At 38.1% G+C, this 22,771-nt stretch overlaps 1 protein-coding gene across 4 annotated transcripts in view; it reads left to right on the top strand.

Annotated features, from left to right (window-relative positions):
- Window positions 1–22,771, top strand: part of LEKR1 (leucine, glutamate and lysine rich 1) — a 189,814-nt gene that overhangs the window by 154,703 nt on the left and 12,340 nt on the right. For all 4 annotated transcript variants that reach the window (XM_070509609.1, XM_070509607.1, XM_070509608.1 and 1 more), the window contains 3 exons: window positions 5,537–5,630; window positions 16,769–16,933; window positions 19,787–20,086. In XM_070509609.1, the coding sequence (XP_070365710.1) occupies window positions 5,537–5,630; window positions 16,769–16,933; window positions 19,787–20,086 (559 nt within the window). The remainder of the gene's footprint in view (window positions 1–5,536; window positions 5,631–16,768; window positions 16,934–19,786; window positions 20,087–22,771) is intronic.

Here is a 22,771-nt window from a genome sequence, read left to right as displayed (position 1 = left end):
ACCATTCATTGCTTCATCTGTGTTCTATTCTGAAGCATACCACAATTTATTTATCTTTTCTGCTTTAGCTATCTTCCATAAATTTTGATATGTAGCAATTTCATTATTGTTCAATTCTAAGTATTTTAAAATATCAATTACGATTTTTATTTGGCCCACGAGTTATTCAAAAATACATTTTTAAAATTTCCAAATATGTGGAGATATTTTATATATCTTTTGTCTCTGACACTTTGTTTTCAGAAAATACGGACTATAATAGTGCTGTTCAGTAGAAGTATAATGTAAGCCACATGTGTAATTTTAAATTTTTTAAGTGCTACATTAGAAGAGTAAAAATAAACAGGTACCATCTATCTTAATAATGTATTTTATTTAACTCAGTATTTCTAAATTATCATATAAATATGTAACCGTCACAGTCATTTTAGATTTTTTTTGTACTAAGTTTTCAAATCTGGTATGTTTTTCACATTTACAGCACATCTTAGTGTGGGCTAGTCAGACTTGAAGTGCTCAGTAGCCACATGTGGTTAGTAGCTGCCATATTGGACTATACAGGTTTATAGTATAATAGTTGTTTGAAATTTACTTTACGGTCTAGTATGTGGTCATTTCCACGTGAGCTGGAAAATAATTGTGTATTTTTCCACTAATTGGCTACAGGATTCTATATGGGTACCTTACATCAAACTTACTGTTTACTTTGTTTGAATCCTCTATATATTTACTGAGTTATTTGTCTGCTTGACCCTAGGTTGCTACATTACACATTACAGGAGGGCCATTCATGTAACACCTGGAGTTGTGCAGTGTACACTTCCATGGCCTTGTATGGTGGTGTCAGGGTGACTTATCTGTAACTCAGGGAGCTATGTGGAGTGGGGATTTGACAATACCTTCTTACAGTTGTATAAAGTTTTGCTCTATATATTTTGAGGCTATTTTAATAGGTGCATATAAATTTAGAATATTCATGGTGAATTAACCTATTATTATCAGCTCAGAATAATGATTTCTGTCTTAAAGACTACTTTGTCCAATATTAATATAGTTACACATTTCCTTTTCTTTAATATTTCCCAGTTACATCTTTTCCAGAAAAAGGAAATCTTTCCATGTCCTTACGTTTTAGGAATGTCTCTTATAAAGCATACAGCTAGGGTTTGCTTGTTTGCTTTTATCGTCTGTTTCTTTCTTTTAACTCATGATTTTAGTTTATTTACCATTATTGTGATTGTTATTTTAAGCTTTCTATTTCTCCCTCTTTTTCTGCACTAAATTCTCCTTTTGGGCTTTTTGGAAGTAGGAGGTTGTTGGAGTTTCATTTATTTTCTTAGTGCATTTTTCCGCTAATGGTATATTCTATTTCTATTCTTTTAGTTTGTTACTTTTAAATTTTACCATGCGTACTTGATGAAGTCTAAAAGTAATACCTCAAACTCCTTTTGAATAATGCAGGGACCAAAGAATGCTTGAGCTCTAATAGTTGCCATCCCAACATACATTCTACATTTTTGTCTAGTGTTCCAGTTCTATCCTTTCGTTAGCCCCACTATTACACATAGTCAAAACTATTATTTTATAGAGATGAATTTGTTTATTACCTACATGTAAGGCTGGCTACATAATTTTCAGGATCCAGTGCAAAATGAAAATGTGAGGCCCCTTGTTGAAAAAACTGGAAAGAGGATTTTTCCTTTCCTTCACAGTATCTCTCTCGCAACTTGTCACGACGTCTTTATGTTTGCTATTTGATGTCACACTCCCTTGGGCTTGGGGATTTCACCGGGTGGGTGTAAGCTCTCATGGGCACCCAGGACCCCACGACTCAGCGTGTGCCCAGGCCTGGGCCCCTGCCCAAAGCAGAAGACGGCAGCAGATGCTGGGCAAGGGCAAGGGAGCACGGGTTTGAGAACCAGCATGGGGAGGCAGGAAGGTGGCAGGAGGTAGGACTGTGTGTGAGCTGAGGCTCCAAGCCCCTGCATATGCTCAATTGTCCCATCAGACCTCAGTTAAAAACACACAAATTCAAAGACAAAATTATTACGAATTTCTTGATGGGTGATCGCAGAGCATTAAACCGGAAGCACAGGGCCCCTTCTGAACAGGGAGCCCTACACCACCGCCCTGACCACACGCCCCAGAAGCCCTCCATGCCTGTGCATTTGCCATCCGCTTTGCTCACCAGTCCTCCTTGCGTGCCTGGCCTTCCTCCTGAGAATATATTCCTTCCTGCAAAGCATACTCTTTAGAGGCTCCTTTAGTGAAGGTCCTTCAGCTGGTGGTAAACACTCAGATTTTATTTATCTGAGTATATTTTATTTCAGCCTCATTCTGAAAGACAGATTTGCTGGATACCCAACTTTAGGTTGACGGTTATTTTCTCATAGGACTGTGAACATATTATTTTGCTGTCTTTGGCTTCCTTTGTTTCTGTTGGAGAATAAGCTTTCCATATGTTTGGGTTCCTTTAAAGATAATCTGGTTTTTTTCCCTCCAGCTTCTTTTAAGATCTCTTTAACTTTGACGTTCTTCCTTTTCACTACCAGGTGCCCAGATGTGAGATTTACTTTTGTTTATCTTGCTGGGAATCCATTGGGCTTCCTGGATTTGTGAGTTGGTATTTCTCATCAATCTGGAATATTCTCCTCAAATATTGCTTCCTCCCCTTTTCTCTCTCCTTTGCTTCTGAAAGGATGAATAGATATATATTAGATATTTTCACTCTGTCCTCCATATATCAACTTCTATATTTTCTTTATTTTTGACTCCCTGTACTGCACTCTGTATAATTTCTTTGAATCTCCCTTTCAGTTTCTTACTTCATTTTTCAGCTGTGAATAATTTGCTGAGTTTTTCATTTCAATTATTATATTTTTCATTTCTACAAGTTTGATTTGGTTCTTTTTCAAATTTCATTAGTCATTTAAATCAATATTTTATTTCTTCTAACACAGTGAACAGCCTTATTTTATATTCCATAACTAAAAATTCAATACTGTAGAATTTGTGAGTTTGATTATCCTGTCATCTGTGTCTGCTCATTCTTCCTCTTAGTGCTTTTTTTTTTTTTAAATAGTTTTGTGATTTTTTTAAGTTATCATCTCATAGGACTTGAATCTTTATCCATGAGAATTCTTTGAGTCTCAGGGTGAAGACAGGGTTCTCCCCCAGATATTGGTGTTTTCCTGTCAGGCCTCAGGAGGCCAGGTTACCCCAGCACCGCTTGAAGATATCTTCTTAACATGAAGCTTTTTGGACCACCAGGTAGTGTGAATTCAGGATACAAATCTGCGTTAAGGTTGGTTTGTGTTTACAAATTCTTGTGGGAGATTTGCATTTCCCCCGCTACTTGGCAACGAAATCCAGAGCTGGCAGTTTCCTTTTTATTCCTTGAGAGGAGATGTCATTTGTGTTTTACACTTGCTGATGTGAATTTCACACATATGCTGCCTGTGTAGCTCTTTGAGATGCAGCCCTATGAGGGGAGTGTCCTCTTGGACTCTCCCTTTCCCTCCTGACTCCTGGGCCCTTCATGGCTGTGAAAGTTAAAGCTCAAGTTTATCCAATTTGGAAAGTACCTTCAAGGAGAGAGTCGGCTTCAATGTTCTACTTATTATTGGGGTTCTTCCTGTCACTTCATTTTTTTTAACCTTTAGTTTGGAATAATTTTATATTTACAGAAAAGTTACAAAGACAGTACAGAGAGTCTGTATTTCCCTTTGGCCCATTTTTCGTAGCCATGTCACATCTGTAAAAACCGAGAAATTAACATTGGTATAATACAATTAACTAACCTACAGGCTTTGTTTAGATTTCACTAGTTTTCCACCGACATTCTTTCTCTATCCTTTCACTTCAGTTTTGCTGTCTGCATCTTCCTCACTTTTTGGCCAGCTCACTGGTGAATTTTAAGATTTTTTTTAATAAGTAAAACAAACAATTTTACTTATTTTCAGTAGGCAAATTGTCAAGGTACCTAGTCCCACACACTTCTGGAAAGAGAAGTCTAGGAGTTTTGTTTTTTTCAATCAATTTCCCTCAAATGATATTTATAATCCTGGTTACCAAGTCAAACGTGTCTCCTTATGTTTGTGTCCTTAAATTTTTCTAGCCTAGAGAGGTCAGCCTGTGGCCAAATGGTTAAAGTTCCGCACACTCCGCTTCCAAGGCCTGGGTTTGCTGGTTCAGATCCTGGTGTGGACCTGCTCCACTCATCAGCCACGCTGTGGAGGCATCCCACATACAAAACAGAGGAAGATTGGCACGGGTGTTGGCTCAGGGTTAATCTTCCTCACCAAAAGAAAAAAAAATTTCTAGCCTAGAGATGTAGGCAATGTTTTTATTATGGTAAAGAAAATGTTTAATAATATTATATAAGTGAGACTAGAATAAAGATCAAGAGATAGGTTAAGAGTCTATTACAATACTGTAGGTGGGAGATAAAGTCAAGAACCTTAACAAGGTTGTTGGTAGTGCGAAACGAAGGGAGGCAATAGTTTGAGGTGCATGGAAGAAGCAGAACATATAGAACTTGTTACGGAATGAGTGTAGTTGAACAAAGAGAAGGGAGAGTCAGAGATGACTCCGGGATTTCGACCCAAAGATTTTGACTGTTGAAGGTTTTCAGAAGTCAAAATGAAAGGCGAGATTGCAGAAGCTGATGGTGAATTTGTTTTTTCAGGTGTGGAATCTTTGGTGTTAATGAATCATTAGGATGGAGATGGCCAACAGGCAGTTATAAATGAAAGTCGCAAGTTTGAGAAAAGGGGTCAGAGCTAAAAGAAAGATGGTAATGATGTAAAACAAAGAGACTAGACAGCGGGATAATCAATGGAGAAGAATCATCTACATAGATGATAAGAAGGATCATGGGGATTATAGAAGGGAGAAGAAGCCTGATCACCAAGTGTGCTTTTGCCACTACTTGTGATATTAAAAGGCTTAATTTCAGTGCCCCTGCGAAAATTTCTCTCAAGTCTCCCTCACATACCTCTACCCGGAGGGTCACAAACTAACCTTTAAGATCCATTGATGTGGATTAAAATGTTCTTTGTGTTTTCTTTTCAATGTTCTAATATGTTTTGTACTATACCACATCTCAGACATTACCCTCCACTTAATTTGGTTTGTTCCTATCAGTATTTGAGATAAGTAAAAGGAAAATAAATCTGGCAGGAACCACAAACACTCGTTGATTTTATGGCGTATCTCAACATGTTTTCTTCTTTTTAAGAAACAAAATATTGTCTACCGTTAGGATTTAGTCATAAATTTTGGAACCACAATGAATAGCATTTTATCATATTTGTGACTCCACAAATGTTGTTACTATTTCATGCAAAAATAATAATATTATTTGTTAAGCAAAATGTAAGCCTGAGAAAATATTGACCTTGTGTGTAGTGTGTGTAAATTCCTGTTAGCAGTTAAAAAGGTATCTAGTAGTGTATACTCTCTGAGCCAGGAACTGCAACTTAGGAAGAGTATCAGGGGTGAGTCTTGACTCATTTGTTTGATTTATGGTTTTCAGGGAATTGATGCTGATTTCACATCAGAAAAGCATCGAGCAGCTGCAGGAAACTCTTAGACAGAAGCTGCTGAATGATGACAACTGGAGGGAGAAGGTAACGATAATGTGGGTTTCATCAGCATGTGTCTTATTTGCTTTTTTAAAATTCTGTCCATTTACCGGACTATTCCAGATATATTTGTTTGCTTCTATGCACAGTTCTGATTCCTTCTGGAGTTTCCTAGACCAAATATGCTTATGAAGTGTGTCTTTTCCAAAATATTAGACAATATAATGGGACATAAAAAGATAGAATTTGAAATCTTGTAAGATTAAGATAACCTTTAGTTCTCATGTAAAAGTATAATTTTTACTTTCAAATATTTACCTTTTTCCATAAAGTGACAGAATCTACATTTGACCACATCCTTAAAAACAGGAGAATATGAATTCATTCTTACAATTTCTCTGCTTTTAAGAAGATAATATAAGAGAATGAAAAGTGACTTAAAATCATTCAGTTATGAACTTTGGCAAAGTAAAATGAATAAGTATTTAGCTCACTATTTACAAGAAAATATTTTCTCTTAGAGTATGAAAAAAATTGCATTGATTTTTGTCTTTGGACTTTTCCATAGTTTTCAAAGTTTCAACAATGAATATGTATTACTTTCTTAATTTTAAAGAATACAAGTAATATTTCTGAAATCGTTAGCCCCTGCCTCTTCAGGCTGTGCACAGCTCTAGTCGCTGAGGCTGCAGACATCGTCTCTCTATCATAAACTTCTGCTACTCCCTGATGGAGCCCTGGCCTCATCCTGCACACTGAGCTGAAGCCTTCTCAACTCTTCCTCTTCCCCAGCTGGTACCTCTCCCTAGCACTAGCCTTCTGCCTTGGTTTGCTGCTTACGTCGTAAATTAGCCTCTAGAACTAGAGTTGGCTGCTGAAATTCAGACTGCTTGACAGAGTGCTGACGACCTGTTGGTTATTATCAGATTCTTCTCCTTGGTGACCAGACGCTATAGCTTGTAACCTCAAGCAACAAGCAGTGGCCACCTTCAAACTAACATCTCCCCCTGGAACCCCTACTCTGCTATCCACAAGACTGAGACCCTTGAAGTATTGTTGCTGGCTCAGGTCAATTCTAAATTTGTCGCTTTCATTTCCAATCTTCTCACAGTTGGCCATACTCAGCCAGTACCGGCGCTCTAAGAATCGGTCCTCCTTCCCTCGCTCCTCAGTGACAGCACATTCAGGCTATAACAAAAACGATTGCTGTAACAACAGTTCCATATGGCCAACAATTAAAATTTGCAAACGTGGGCTGAAGTTGCCCTAGGTGTCTCATTCTTATTTTGCTTCATTTTGTAGCATGGGCTTTTTCTTTTCTTTCTTCTCGAAAGCCCACATGTCTTTAATTCTTTCTAATTTTTATTAGCCTCAGGTACTCAGTTGGCTAGTCTACTCCTGTTCACTTCCCCCATCTTTACCAATCCATGTTTAAAAATACAAGAAGATGATCAACCTAACTAGCAATTCAAAAGGTGACTTAAACCAATGAGAAATTATTTTTCACTCCTCCAGTTGATAGTGGGTTTTTCACTGTGGTGACAGTCTGGTGAGACGGTCTTTCATTCTTATTCTTTAAGCGACTAGAAATTACAGCAACCTTTTGGAAAGCAGCTTGGCAACACATATGAAGAGATATTGTAAATGTCCCATCTTTCGACTCAGACATTTCACTGATGGAATTAATGTGGATAGAGATTCACAGATCCTTTCGTTCCCTCAAACTTCTGAACTCCTCATAGACCGACAGAGTGGGCTTTTCTGCCTTAGCTTGTGCAGAGAAGTTCCTCATTTCCACGGTCACACCCCATGAAGGACTTTCGGACACAAGCTACTGGAGAAGAAGTCTCTGCATTCGTGATCCTCTCTAGTACTGCTGCTCACTGTACCCGGTCCCAAAGGTGCTAACACAGCAAGTGGAACAAGTTAGCGTTAGCATCTGACCATATAAAAGTCAGTTATGTTCTTGCTTTATGTGGTTAAGTTAGGTCGATGATGAAAATAAACCTATGCAAAATTCTCTAAATTCTTACTAAGACTATGCTATCTTTCTAATAAATTAATTATATCACAGATGTATTTTGGTGTGTATAATTTTCTATAATATAAATGGGCATTTCATTTTATTGAGAGGACGTGACTTCTTGTTAATAAATCTTATCATTTAGCTTAGCAGTAAATCCGGATTCAGACCAGTAAAGCCAGGGAATGATAATTATGTCTTGGCTGTGTTAGTTATTGAGACTATGAATAAAAAGTTCCCTAAAGGTCCTCTCATGAGAAAGGAGAATCGCTAATATGACATTGTCATCTGTTTCTTGGGTCACTGTGCCTTTGCGTAGGAATGAAATGTTCCCTTTACAAATATAATACACATATTAGAATAAACTTTATAACCTAAATGCTTTTAACATTCAAAAAAAGTAGATGGCAATTTGTGCCTTGCTTAATTATCTTAGAGTATGTAAAAAGCACATAATAGAATTAAAAGTTGCTATGCAACAAGGATGGCACATTTTAAAATAACCGCATATTTACTAATTGACATGAATTTTTGTTTATTTCAGGTATTGCTTTGATGTGAAGAAGGCAAATTAATGTGCATGCTGACCATTTAAAATTGATTCCAAATGCACAGTGTTGTTACTTTTCAGTTAAAATTTTGTAATTAAAAATCTTCTATAGACAGACTGCTTACAGTAAGTGATAGTCATTTATTGGCTATCACTTTGTAGTGCCATAAAAAAATTCCAACCAAATATTTTCTTAGATTATTACTAAGATATCACATTTAGGAACATTTTAGAATTGTACTATTGTCCTCATTTTAATTAGTACATAGAGCCTTTAAAAACCAATAATTAAACAAACAAAGCCTTAGTTCCTAGCTGAGCAACTGGATTGATAGTGAAAATGCGGGGGGAAAAGTTTAATTTAAGAAATAGTCAATTCCAGCATTAAAGGGAGGCAAAAAAAAAAAAAAGAAATCTCAAATTCTTCTTCAAAATGGAAGATCCAAATGGCCTAATAATTCCTAATGTACTTTAATGTAATGTATTAATGAAATAAAAAATGATAACTTGTAAAATAAAATTTGACAGGGATAAAGCTGTCATTTACAAAATACCAATTTTCATTTATGCATACTAAGTGTATGGCTAAAAAGGATATTGAGGATAGGATTTAATTTTTTTTTTAAAGATTTTATTTTTTCCTTTTTCTCCCCAAAGCTCCCTGGTACATGTATTTTTAGTAGCCCCCTAGTTGTGTATTTTTAGTTGTGGGTCCTTCTAGTTGTGGCATGTGGGACACCACCTCAGCATAGCTTGATGAGCAGTGCCATGTCTGTGCCCAGGATTTGAACTGGTGAAACCCTGGGCCACCAAAGATGAGTGCATGAACTTAACCACTCGGCCACGGGCCCAGCCCCTAATTTTTTAAATTATGCCATGCAATTTTCAAAATTGAATTAATAAAATCACAAAATTTTAGATATTGAATAGCCTGCAAATATCAACTGATTTAAACCCTTAATCTAGATAATAAAAATAGTCTCCATTATTAGAGTGTTTACTATATGTCAGGCCCTGTGCTGAATGTTTTCCATAAATGTAATGTCAGTCATTGTAACATTATTATTACCATTTGCACGTGGAAAAAAATAAAGCTCAGAGAAGTTAGGTAATTTGCCAAAGTTATATGGCCAGGAAATGAGAACTGATACAAACCTGAAAAAACAAATGGGAGCTAAATACAAAGTCCCAAACTTCTACATTTGTCCCAGATGGACTAACAGGAACTAGATTTACTTTTCTTCCTGAAACAACTAAAACACTGGAGAAAAGATAGAAAATGATTGTTTCAAGACACTGGACATCAGGCAATTGAAGGACAGTGATTCTTAGAGATAGGAGACAAACAAGGTGAGCCCTATGATTGCCGTAACTTAGTGCTTTGAAAGAAATTTAAGGCCATGGAGCAGGGAGTGGGAATCCAGGTGGAGTCGGCAGGTTCTCTGAGCTGAGGAGACCTTGCTGAGAGTCCAGGGAGATCAAGGATGCTGTAATTCACAAGGTAGTGTCCCCAAAAGAGAGCTGCACAGAGAAAGAACGCTGGAGATCTACAAAGAGCCCTCATTAAGTATATGTTTCGTCAGTGCATATGTGTGGGGAAACTACCCAAAGCTAGGGAAAGATCCACCTGAAAGGATTAGAGAGAAGAGTACCAAATACTCATGCAAGGCCAGTAATAATGCTTCTTCCTGCCAGCCAGACTAGAAAATCTACAATTCACAGGGCACTAGGCAGTGTTTTCAGAAAGGTCTTGCATCAGTAGTAGGGAATAATTAGCCCTGAACGTAATGCTGATCTGGTCCTGCATTACACCTGCATTAGTTCCTACATTTTAAAATGTATTAGACATTTTAAAAGAAAGACCTAAAACAATCAAGATGATTCCAAGAAACTTAACTGCATCCCAGAACAGAGTTTAAGAATACTCAGAGGAATACAAAAATATCCAGCATCTAACAAGGTATCACAATAATTGGCAGCCAATCAAAAATTTCCATGCATGGAAAGAAAAAGGAAAATAGGACTCATAATGAGAAGAAAAATCAATGAATAAAAAGTGACTCAGAAAGGCACAGGTGTTAGAATTAGCAGACAAGAACATTAAAACAGTTATGATAACTGTATTCTGTATGTCAAAAAAACTAGAGGAAAATTGACCATGTTAAGTAGAAATATGGAAAATGTAAAAAAGATCTAAACTGAACTTCTAGAAATGAAAACTACAATGTCTGAGGCGAAAAGTACACTGGATGAGATTAATGGCAAATCAGACATTCCAGAAGAAAAGTTTAGTGAACTTGAAGACACAGCAATAGAAACTATTCAAATGAAACAAAACAGGAAACAAAGAGCATCAGTGAGCTGTGAGACAAATTTGAGTGGCCTAATATGTGTATAACTGGAATCCCCAAAGCACAGGAGAGAGAAGAGGGGATGGAAAAAATATTTGAAGAATAATGGCTGAAAAAATTTAAAATTTAATGGAAACTATAAACCCACAGATTCAAAGAGCTCACCAAACCTCAAACACACCAAAGAAGAGACATTGTAATTCAATTGCTCAAAGATAGTGATAAAAAGAAAATCTTAAAAGCAACCAGAGAATAAAAGACGTGTTATATAGAGAGGAATAAAGATAAAGATGACAGCAGATTTTTCATCATGAACAACGTAAGCAAGAAGACAGTGGAACTGAAAATACTGAAAGAATGATGGTGGGGGGAGAGGAGCTGCTGGGTGCAGCGGGGCGAGCTGCCTACCTAGAATTCTATACAAAGTGAAAATGTCAAATATGAGGGTGAAATGAAGAATTTTTCAGAAATGAAAAAGCTGAAAACATGTATCACCAGCACACTCACACTATAAGAAATGTTCAAAGAAGTCCTTTAGTCGGAAGGAAAATTATACCAGGTGGAAATATGGATCTATACAAAGGAATATAGAACACTAGAAATGATAATGTGGATAAATATATGAGTTTTTTATCATTTAAATTTCTTTAAAATAATTGACTATTTAAACAAAAAATTAACAATCTAATATGAGATTTATAACGTAGTAACAAAAAATATGACAACAATAGCATAATGGGAGACATGGAGGTATATTATTGTGCGATTCTTATACAATACATGAAGTGATACATCACTAGAGGATAGACTGCATTGAGTTACAGATGTATTCCATAAACCCTAAAGCAACCAAAACAATAGAAAAACAAAGAGTGGGAGCTAAGAAGCCAGCAAAGGAGATAAAATTGAAGTTAAAAAATACTCAATCCAAAAGAAGACAGAAAAAGAGGAAAAAGGTGAGATAGGCCAAATAGAAAACACATAGCAAGATATATTTAAAGCTAATCATATCAGTAATCAAATTAAGTGTAAGTGGTCTAAACCAGAAGTCAGCAAACTTTTTATATAAAGAATCAGTAAATATTTTTGGTTTGTGGGACATAGCAAAAGTTGTGGGTCGAGGGACAACAAGAGTCGCAGCCACTCTCTGTCACTGTAGCTTAAAAGCAGCCGTAGACAATATGTAAATGGTGGGTGTGGCTGAATTTAGTCTGTGGGCCAAAGTTTTCCAAGCCCTGGTCTAAATGTCCTCATTAAAAGACGGAGATTGTTGTGTTGGATAAAAATGCAAGACTCTACTATATGTGGCCTACAAGAAATGCAATTTAATATAAAGAAATATTTTAACAAAAAGGTTAAAAAGTAAAGGGTGGAAAAGATATGCCAACACTAATCAAAAGAAAGTTAAAATAGCTATATTACTAGCAGATAGTACTAAAGGGATCAGTTCACCGAGAGGACGCAATGACCCTCAATGTATTCACCTAATAACAAAGGTTAAAAATTAAGCAAAAACTGCTAGAACTGCAAGGAGAAATAGACAAATCCATAATTAGAGTCAGAGGTATCAAGAGCTCTCTCTTAATAATTGGTAGAAAAATGTCCAGAAAATCAGTAAGGATATATACTATGGAAAATACTATATAATTTATTTTTAAGAGATATGTTGAACGGCACTATTAGCAAACATGACAATTGATATTTATAGAAATCTCCATTTAACAGCAGAATACACACTCTTCTCAAGTGCACATGGGACATTTACTAAAATAGATTATATTCTGGGGCATAAATAAGTCTCAATAAATTTAAAAGGATTTAAGTCATATGAAGTATTTTCTGTAACCACAAGGGAATTAAATTAGAATTCATTAACAGGAAGTTATCGGGCAAACTCTCCAAATAGTTTGAAACTAAATAAATACCAAGTCCCTGCTCTTAACCACTGTTTGTGCAGATGTGTGGGGAGACAGCTGTGCACCGAGCCACGGCGCCCACGAGAAACCTCGAGTGTGCACAGCTTCTCCACCTCGGAGCTCTATGATCTTGGTGAAGGTGCTTAACCTCTCTGAGCCTGCTTCGTAATTGAGGCAGTGGGAATAATAATAATGATATGTTCTCCCAGGGTTATTGTAAGAATTAAGTGAGTGAATATATGGAAAGTGTCCTGTACGTACCATCCTGGCTGGTATGAGGTTCTCTGGGAACATTCCTTCCTTCCGTCGTAAGTTTACACGGTTCTTGGCAGGACTTCAATACATATTCTGATTCCTTAGCATTGTTTGTTTTTTTTAATTACAAAGTCTGTGTACTTAATCATCTATTTCTATAATATATTTATTCAGTAGTTAGAAATAATCTGAAGTATTAATTTTCAACCAATATTTGCTTTTAACTTTTGGAAAATAATATAACAATTTAATTTTAGGAGCTATAGTTTGAAAAATGATATATGTACATCAAATATAAACAAATAATCTGATTTCTACTTTGTCATCTGAAATTCCCTTGGCTTTAAAGAGATTGCCAAGTAATACGTGATTATGTTATAACGTGGTGTTTGGCTCCATAGACAGTTATAAAATGATATCAAAATTAACAAAAAACACCTCACTTGGAAAATAATTAGTGAAATGATAGCATTTTGCACATCAGTATTAGACACAGATGTTATAAAACACTAATTATGCATTTCAACAACAAATACAAAAGGAATTTAAAACGGACATACTCAGGATGCTCTGGACTCACCAGCAGGCCTTCACCCAGGAGGGAAAGCGTGAGCTAGAGCAGGACGTGATAAATAAGAAGCAAAGGGAATTAAAACTTGGAATATGTACACAGATAATTAATTTTACTTTGTGCAACTCTTGAGTTCATATATTATTCATGCTTTCTTTTGTAGAAATCAGAATTTCCCCATTTATTATAAAAACTGTTATTGGTTATTATATAAGGAAGTTCATATTTTATATATGCACCATCACCAAATTCTTTATTTTGCATAAACATAAGTCCTGCCATCTAAGACATTTTAAACAAACAGCTCCTATCAACATGTAAAAAACATAAGCATGACAATTTGGCATGAATTCATCTTCTCAATGACAAATACTATACTGGCTTAAGCAAATCATTGTGCTTGTGGGCCCATCATTTTGTTTAAACTATTCAGATCATGAAGGAACCAGTAGTGTCATCTCTGTGCTGCAAACACATTCAGGTGGCTCTTGGCAGCCCATGCGACTCCTTAAATGTTTAGAAATCCCACCTGAAGTTCGTCACGTTGCCTCTTTTTCTCAGGTTGTGCAAATTAAAAATCAAATCCGTACCCTCCTCCCTCCTATCTGTAGGCCTTTTCTTGCCCACCTTCCGTCTATTCCTTCCTTTTTTTCTCTCTTTACCTACAATGGATCATTCCAAGGACCAGTCCAGGCGCAAGAAGATCTCCTGCTTCCTGACGGAGGTAGCACAGAACATTCTACTCTTTCAAGCAGGCAGCCACCGCTTCTCTTCCCTGAATGCTTCCTTTGTTTCATCTTCATCCAGGCACTCTTCATTAAACAACTTCAATCTTTAAAAGTCCCTCTAGAGTCCTTCTGTCATCTAATTCACAGTTTGTCCTGTCCCACCCAGTTTGTGTACATTCTTGTTCTCTTAATTTGAGCAATCAGTCCATATTTTGAAAGATGTCTTCTTGTCCTAAAATAACTATTTGGCTCTACCAATTGACCACACGAGGAATTTTTTTAAACACTTGATATCGTACTTCGGTGCACATTTTTCTTGAGCTTCTCAAAAAATGTTTGTTTAGTTGTTTTTGTAAAAGTAGTGTCAAAGTATCTTGTGGGCTGTTAACTCTTAAGGTTATTCTTTGCAGTTTTCCCAAATGTTTACATTTGTTTTCCTAATTTCGTATATTCTTGACTTCATTCCGCTGTGGCTGGGGCACAGTGACCACATGGAGAAAGCGGTGGAAGTCAGCTGGGAGGAGTCGAGGGCTGCCGCAGACGGTGCTCGGGTTGCCCTGCATCATGGCACAAGCCGAGGGAGAGACGGGAGCTGGACTCCAGCCTGTGCTCTGCTCCCCAAGCCCGGGCTCGGCACGCGGCTGTGTTCATCTAAGGAAGGGCTGCTTGGTTGATTGACACAGAGGTGCCACGGGGGCTGCTGGTGCCCAGTAGAAGATCATGTATTGGAATTTCAATTTTATAGTAATTCATTGAGAAACCACTAAGAAAGAATAAAAGAATCCAATTTATGTTTTGTAAAGAAAACTACTGTGCAGATCACAGATTGGAGAGAGGCAGGAGTGGAAAGTAAGGAGGCCAGTCAGGAGGTGGTGGTAGCCAGAACTAGCGTGGTGGAAGTGGAGATGTAGAGAAATGGATGGATTCAAGGCATCTTTTGGAGACAAACAAGCAGGACTTGGTGCTAGATTAGGGGTGGAGGGTAAGGAAGAGAGAGATGTGGAAAATGATGCCCCAATTACTGACTTGGATAACTAGATGGATGGTGGTGCTGTGTCCTGAGATGGGGGGGGGGGCTGGGGAAGAACAGGTGGAGAGGGGGTTGTATCAAGATTTCTGGTTCAGATGGTTTTTTCAGACACCTGTGAAGCAACTAGATGACTACCAGGAGGCAGGTGGATAGAAGTACCTGAAATTCAGAAGAACATCTGTTCTTTTTTCTGAGTGCCCCAGAGGCTTTCCTTGTCTTTAGCAGCCCGAGGACACCACATCTGAACAATTCTGTCATGCTCCTAAATGATCATTAGTACCCTTTTCCCCAAGCAATCCGGAAATTTATTTTGAGAGAGCCAAAATAACTCCTTGCAGTGAGTATAAACATAATTGTTTTGCCTTGAGGCAGATGCTCAGTCCTACACCCATGGCAATAAACCCGGCTGACCCTACACTAGGCCTAGTCTTCTATCTGCATTTTATTTAATTTAAAGGGCTTCCTGCAAACGTTCTGTTTCCTGGTACCCTTGTTTCAGTGTTCCCCTGAGAAATTCAGGTTGACCTCTCTCCTTCTCCCCTTAGAGGCCTGGATCACAGAGTCGCAGTAAGTCAGGTTTGACTTCACTTCTCCCGAGTTATCCGGCATTTGCTCCCTCTTAAAATTTATAATCGCAGCACGGTGTAAATCTAGGGCCAGCCTGTCCCTGGGGTGGCTTCTCTCACCTCACTAGACGACTGCCAGGCCTGAGTGACTCCAGTACAAACAGATTCCTTCTCTCTCGCGCTCCAGCAGGCAGAGCCAAAATCAATGGTTAAAAACCACATGGACAGAGATGTTGGCTCAACTAAAGGAAAAACTGCCTAATGCTTAGCGCTGTCTGAAACTGGAAACGTCTGCTGGGGAAGGAGTGAGTTAAGGTTCCCGGTGGTGGTGAGGCACAGAGAAGACAACCGTTTGAGGCAGATTCCATGGTGGAGCCGAAGGGTCGAGGTGTAGACGTGATCTCCACTGACTGTTGAATCCCTGCTCGTGCTGGAGTTTCCACAGACGTTTCGTCTCATTTAATCCTCATAATGACCCCCAAGGGAATAGTTACAATCCCACCAGGAGAGGTGACAGTCACAACTTAAGATCACACAACTAGACAGTGGCAGGGCCAGGATTCAAGCCAAGATTTAACTCAACTCTGAATGCAAAGCCCTCGTTTATTCCTCCCGCAGTTCACGGAGGCTTGAGAAATTAAATAGGGGATTTCTAAGGCGCCTTCCAGCGCCATGATTCTATCCGAGTCAAAACATGGATGCAGGCAGCACTGACTGTTTCCCTCCAGTCACTTCTGGCCTCAGTCACATTAAAATGATAATCTGTGACTCCATCGAGAAAGGACCATTTAAAAAATGAACATTTGTACTTTGTATCCCCTCTGAGTTTTCAGCAGAACTTAGTCCAAGGGCCTCAAAATAATTTTTTTTCTTATAGAGTTGCTGGCAAGGACTGAGTTTACAGTATAAATGTACAGAAGCCTAAACTTTTAGTATTTCTGAAAACTATCATAATATATTGTTCTAACTTTTCTACTCATTTTACAGGTCTTAGATCTTAGAACATCTAGAAATATTTGACCCAAGGCCAATTTTTCTGGCCCAGGTTTTAAGTTAGATTTTTTTAAATATTGGAATTAAAAAACTAATATTGGAATTAGAATTTTTAAAAAATATTAGAGTCTCAATATAAGCTTAATTTACCTATTTTAAGGTAAAATGGCTTTATGTGTGTGTTAAACGCTATTTTCTAGATTGAAGCTGAACTCGCCAAGGAAAGGGCCCGACATTTAGTTGAATTTGAGGAGCAAGCCCTTCTCTTTAAGGAAGAAGCTAAACTGGAACTTGATATTGAGAAGGAAAAACACCAAGAAATAGTCCAAAAGTATAAGAAAGAACAAGAGGAAGTGCAAAAGAAGGTGTGTCGTTATGGCGGGCGCCATTACTTAATGCGTCTGAAACTACAGATGTTGGTTATTTCCTGCTGAGAACTCTATGTATTGCTTACTCTGTAGCTTTCCTCATGGTCGTTGTGCCTTAGTTGTAACCACATGGGTAGAATGGTTTGGCTGTTCTCCGGAAGGAGTAACTGTGATAAATTATACAAGCATACAATCTAGCTATGTATGGATTTTTTTTCTATGAAAATCAACTTATTTTTAAAATACCATAAATTAAATAACTAATAATTAATGTGGTTAGATATTCCAACACTTCAAATATCCACCATCAAAAGATAATGAGTTGTTTTACATAATTAAAATTTTACCAACTAAAACCTATCCCCTTCAGTTGGAAATATTTTCATTTCTAAATATCTTTGAATGAATAAAATATTTTTTAAACGTAATCACACCTCCAGAATTTCTTAAACAGTGTATCCTAAACATAACTTAAGGTTTTGTTAAGGTTCCCCTGTTTTTATAAGACCTAAGCAAAGAATATATACATGTGTGTGCGTATGTATGTCTACTAACCAAAACCACAGTGGGGCAGCCTATCTTGAATAAACTCATTAAGAGTCTGTGTACATTAAGCGCCTGGTGAGATGTAACGGGCTCTCCTTTGGTGTACGGGGCACATGGCAGAGCCTTTTCAGTAGTTCACCGTGAACAAGAGGCAGGGCCAGCTCCCTGAGTGTATGACAAGCGCAGTATCACAGGGCCCCACACTCAGAAAGGCCTCACGCTTCAGGTTTAATGCTCTTTAGATATTGTCTTGAAATTCTTAATAATTTTGTCTTTGACTTTGCGTTTTGTAAGTGAAGTTCTGTTGAGACAATGGAGAATGTGCTGGGAGCTTGGGGCCTCGGCTCACCCGAGGTCCCTCCTTTCCTAGACAGGTTCTGTCCCAGACAGACCTCTTGCTTCCTGGCTCCTGCTACCCCTCCTGCCCCCGCCAACTATGTGATTGGTGTTGCAGTCCCAAGCGGCTCAGGGCCCGTTAGCAGGGGGGATGCTGAAAGGCAGCCCCGAACTTGCTAGGGGTTACGTTTTTTCAAGAGAAGTCATAGGTCCAGGTTTTGTAAGTAAATTCTCCTGATTTTTAAATGTTGATTCCCTTTTTAAAAATTCAAAACATAGGGGCCGGCCTGGTGGTGCCGCGGTTAAGTTCACACATTCTGCTTCGGCAGCCCGAGGTTTGCCAGTTTGGCTCCCAGGTGCAGACCTACATACTGCTTGGCAAGCCATGCTGTGGCAGACATCCCACATATGAAGTAGGGGAAGATGGGCACAGATGTAGCTCAGGGCCAGTCTTCCTCAGCAAAAAGAGGAGGATTGGTGGTAGATGTTAGCTCAGGGCTAATCTTCCTCAAACCATATTTGCGGTTCTGTAGGCCTCCTCTCTCAAGGATAACCCACTCTGTTTCAGTGTCAGCTCTCCTCTAGGACAGAGATTACCGTTCAGACCTAGCTGTGGCTCTCTTCCTTCCCAAATTAATCGAAGATACTAGAATATTAATTTAATTTATAAAATTACTAAGTATGGTGAATAGATTTCTTACACAAGTTGTTCTTAATGTAAATTTAACATTTGAAACAAATTTTGGATATGTAACTCTGAAGTAATAGTTCACAGAATTCTTGGAACTTTGGTGTATGAATGTTTCCCAGATTTCTTGTGGACTGGTTCCTCCTTGTACTAACATTTATGCTATGACAATATTTGTAGCATAAATAATAAGGATATGTTTCATCAGAAACAGCTTTGCTATTCCTGGTTGTTTTCTGCTCGTTGTTTTGTTTTTTCAAGGAGAAAGAAAACAAGCAGTCTTTTCTGCTTCCTTCTAAGGACTTTCGTGACTATAAGGAGAAGCTTCTCCAAGTTATTCTCTCCTCTGTTTATCCAGAGGTACCACCTGGAAAAGCAGTACATGTTCAAAGTATTCTGGTATCCTCTAGAAAGGCACTAATATGGTAGCCACATGTGGCTACTTAAATTTCCATTAATTAATACTAAGTAAAATGAAAATTGCAATTCCTCAGTCACATTAGCCACATTTCAAGTGCTCAATAGCCAGTACTGGCAAGCGAGAGCCAACTGTGCACATCTCTTCCAACTTAGCCATGGTGAGGTCACCTTTGTAGCTTGGAATCGGCCATGGTGAGAGAATTTACACCATGGAAATTAGATGCAAACCTGGCTTTTTGTGTGTGTGAGTCCACTGGTAAACATTTACCAACACACCACGGTCAATAGCCACATGTGGCTAGTTGCTACTATATTGGGCAGCGCAGAATATTTCAATATTCAATATGTCCATATTGGACATCACAGAAGGTTCTGGACAGTGCTGCTCTAGAGACAACGTAGTATCTGAGGTACTGCCAGTCATTATATTCAAGAAAGAAGAAAAATACATCAAAAGAAGACTTACTGGTATGGTCTGAGTAGAATACGGCTACGCTACTTCCCCACCTACATCCCCAAACATCAGTTATTTCAAGGTCCCAAAGCCATCTTAGAGAGAGTCCAGACAGGCACTGGATGAAGACGCGCGCTGTCCTTGGTAGCTCAGTCCAGTCACAGAGATTTGTACATTTCCAAGGGTGCCCAAGAGGTTAGTGCAATTTCATTTTAGGTGGTAAAAGTAAAAGTTTTAGTCTTAATTTTTAAAAAGAATATCTTAAGGCCTACATGTGTCATAGGATTTGTTTTCATCTGATCAGAAGAGTACACTGATTATTTAGAATAAGCCTCTTAAAACCATAAGAACTCTGTGGTTACCTAGAGACTATTGCCTACAAACTAACATAAGATTTTTCTTACAGATATCTGACTTAATCGCAGGTGCTACTAGAGATCTAAGGCTGGAAGTGGCCACTCTTGAAGAAAAACTCCATGAATCTCATATCCGATACACTGAAGAATCTGAGTCAAAGGAGAAAGAAATCAAAAACCTTAAAAATTTGGTTGCAGAATTTGAATCTCGCTTGAAGGAGGAAATTGACAGTAATGATTCAGTTTCAGAGGACCTGAGGAAAGAAATGAAACAGAAGTCAGATGAACTGGAAAGAGTAATGCTGGCACAAACACAACTGATACAGCAATTTAACCAGTCCCGGGAAGAGGTAGGAAGCTGATGATGGTACCATTGTAGTCAGTGTGAGGGCGCATGTTCTTTCAAAACATAAACAAACAAACAAAAACATGAAAGGCAGCTTGACTGTTAGTCAGGGATCTGGGGTCACAGCCTGGCTCTGTCCTTAACTAGGCAGTGATGTAACTTCTCTGGACCTGGCCTCCTCTTCTGTAAAATGAATACACTGAACTTCATAATCTCTAACGTTTCCTGTGCACCCAGTTCTACTGTGTTGCAAATAACCATTTAAAACCTCTAAGACTAGGAATCATTATATATTTATGTCTTAACTTTTTTAATATTAAATATTTGCCAAAGAAACTTTTAGAGCACTTGCTGCTTAAGTTCAAAAAATATTTGGACAATATACTTTAAATGTAATTTTTCTTTAGGGCTTCCTCTTTCTGTAAACCTCAACTTATAAGGTAGTTTACATGTGTTGGTCTTCTTTCTTATGTATGCATGATTATTTCAGCAATGTTTTTATTTAAAGTGGAGTAGACTTATTTTATTTTTTTTGTTGAGGTCATAATGGCTTATAACATTGTGTAAATTTCAGGTGTATTTCATTATATTTCAGCTTCTGTATAGACTGTGTTGTATTCACCACCAATAGTCTCGTTTTTATCCATCACCATACATTTGTGCCCCTTTACTGCTTTTGTCCTCCCCCCACCCCCTTCCCCTCTGGTAACCACTAATCTGTTCTCCTTGTCCATATGTTTGTTTGTTTGTTTATCTTCCACATATGAATGAAATCATACGGTATTTTGTCTTTCTCTGACTGACTTATTTCACTTGGTGTAACACTCTCAGTGTCCATCCATGTTGCCACAAATGGCATGATTTTGTCTTTTTTACAACTGAGTAGTATTCCATTGCATATATATACCACATCTTCTTTATCCATTCATCCATTGATGGGCACTCTAGTTGCTTCCAAGTCTTGGCTATTGTGAATAATGCTGTGACGAACACAGGGGTGCCTGTATCTTTTTGAATTAGTGATTTCATGTTCTTTGGATAAATACCCAGTAGTGGAATAGCTGGATCATATGGTGTTTCTATTTTTAATTCTTTGAGGAATCTCCATACTGTTTTCCATAGTGGCTGCACCAATTTGCATTCCCACCAGCAGTGTATGAGGGTTCCCTTTTCTCCACATTCTCTCCAACACTTGTTGTTTCCTGTGAAGTAGACTTATTTTGATTTGAATTTTTTTTCTAATGAAGTCTTATTTCTGAACTGCTAAGAAGTTTAGAAATAGTGGATGCTATAGACTGAATGTTCATGCCCCTCCAAAATTCATGTGTTGAAACCTAATCCTCAGTTTGAAGCTGGGACCTTTGGTAGGTGATTAGTTCTTGAAGGTGGAGCCCTCATGAACAGGATTAGTGCTTTTATGAAAGAGGTCCCAGAGAGCTCCCTCCTGCCTTCTGCCCTGTGAGGACCCAACAAAAAGATGGTTGTCTGTGAATCAGGAAGAGAGCTCTCACCAGACACTGAATCTGCTGGCACCTTGATCTGGGACTTCCCAGCCTCCAGAATGGTGAGAAATAAATTTTGTTTGAGTGTTTGAGCCACCTGGTCTATGGTACTTTGTTATATCAGACAGTAGAGCAATGAATCCCTTCTCTAATCCCCAACATTATGTCACATTAGAATATTTGATCCTGCTTATATCAGTATAGCAAATAAAGGCAAATGAAGGAAGATTCTGAATGTTAATAAGTAATATTTTTGTTGGTTTCATTGGCATCTTAAAAAAGAATAAAAGGAAAGTGCTGATAACAATATTGATTATTAACAATTAAATATACCATATTCTTGCTATACTTAAACTATCAATCAAAATTAAAAGTTTATGCCATCATTATAATTATGAAGTGAACCTGTTGCAAACAAGTTATACATTTAAGTTAAACTGGGGCATGGACAGAATACTGGATCAAGAATATTGCCTAAAACAACCCTATGAAGTAGAAATTATTCCCATGTGACAAATGAGGAACTGACTCCAGAAGGTTGAATAACTTCCATAAGGTCACGCAACATGGTGGAGCCCAGATTCATATTGGAATCTACATGGTACGGTGTTTCCTTGTTCAGGAAACCTGAGTTCTAGCGATTCTGCTTCTAAATTTCAAAGCGACCCTCAGGCTTAGCACTCAATATCTCCAGCCTCATTTTTTTTTACTCTTAAAATAACAATAAACACACTACACAGTCCGTCAGATGGTCAGGGGGTCAGACGATTGAGTGTCTCATGATGGAACACAGAAGCAAAACCTCCCTGATAAAGGGAGCTGCTTCCCCAGCCAGGAGACTCGGCCCCACTGGAGAAACCCTGAGAAGGCGAAAGGTGATGCAAATTTGCTTCAAACGAGACAGCAGTGTTGGCGTTCTAGAGAAGGGACCGCAAGTTAAAGGAGAGAAAGCTCAAGACAACTAGACCAGCAGGTTTTCTCACTCTTAAATCCCAAAAGAAATGGCAATGTGGAAGGTGAGGAGTAACTTAGAAACTAGAACAAGTAGAAAAAGACAGAAGAGTCAAATCCAGTATCTGTGTATTGAGCATCTGTCCAGGTACCAGGCACTGTGCCAGGAACTAGATATGCAATTATGAACAAGACTGACGATGGCCATTCCCTACTCTCAAAGAGGAATTGAAAGA

The sequence above is a fragment of the Equus asinus genome, chromosome 5 (genome assembly GCF_041296235.1).
Source record: "Equus asinus isolate D_3611 breed Donkey chromosome 5, EquAss-T2T_v2, whole genome shotgun sequence".
NCBI classification, from domain to species: domain Eukaryota; kingdom Metazoa; phylum Chordata; class Mammalia; order Perissodactyla; family Equidae; genus Equus; species Equus asinus.
This window is presented reverse-complemented; position numbering and strand designations above follow the sequence as displayed.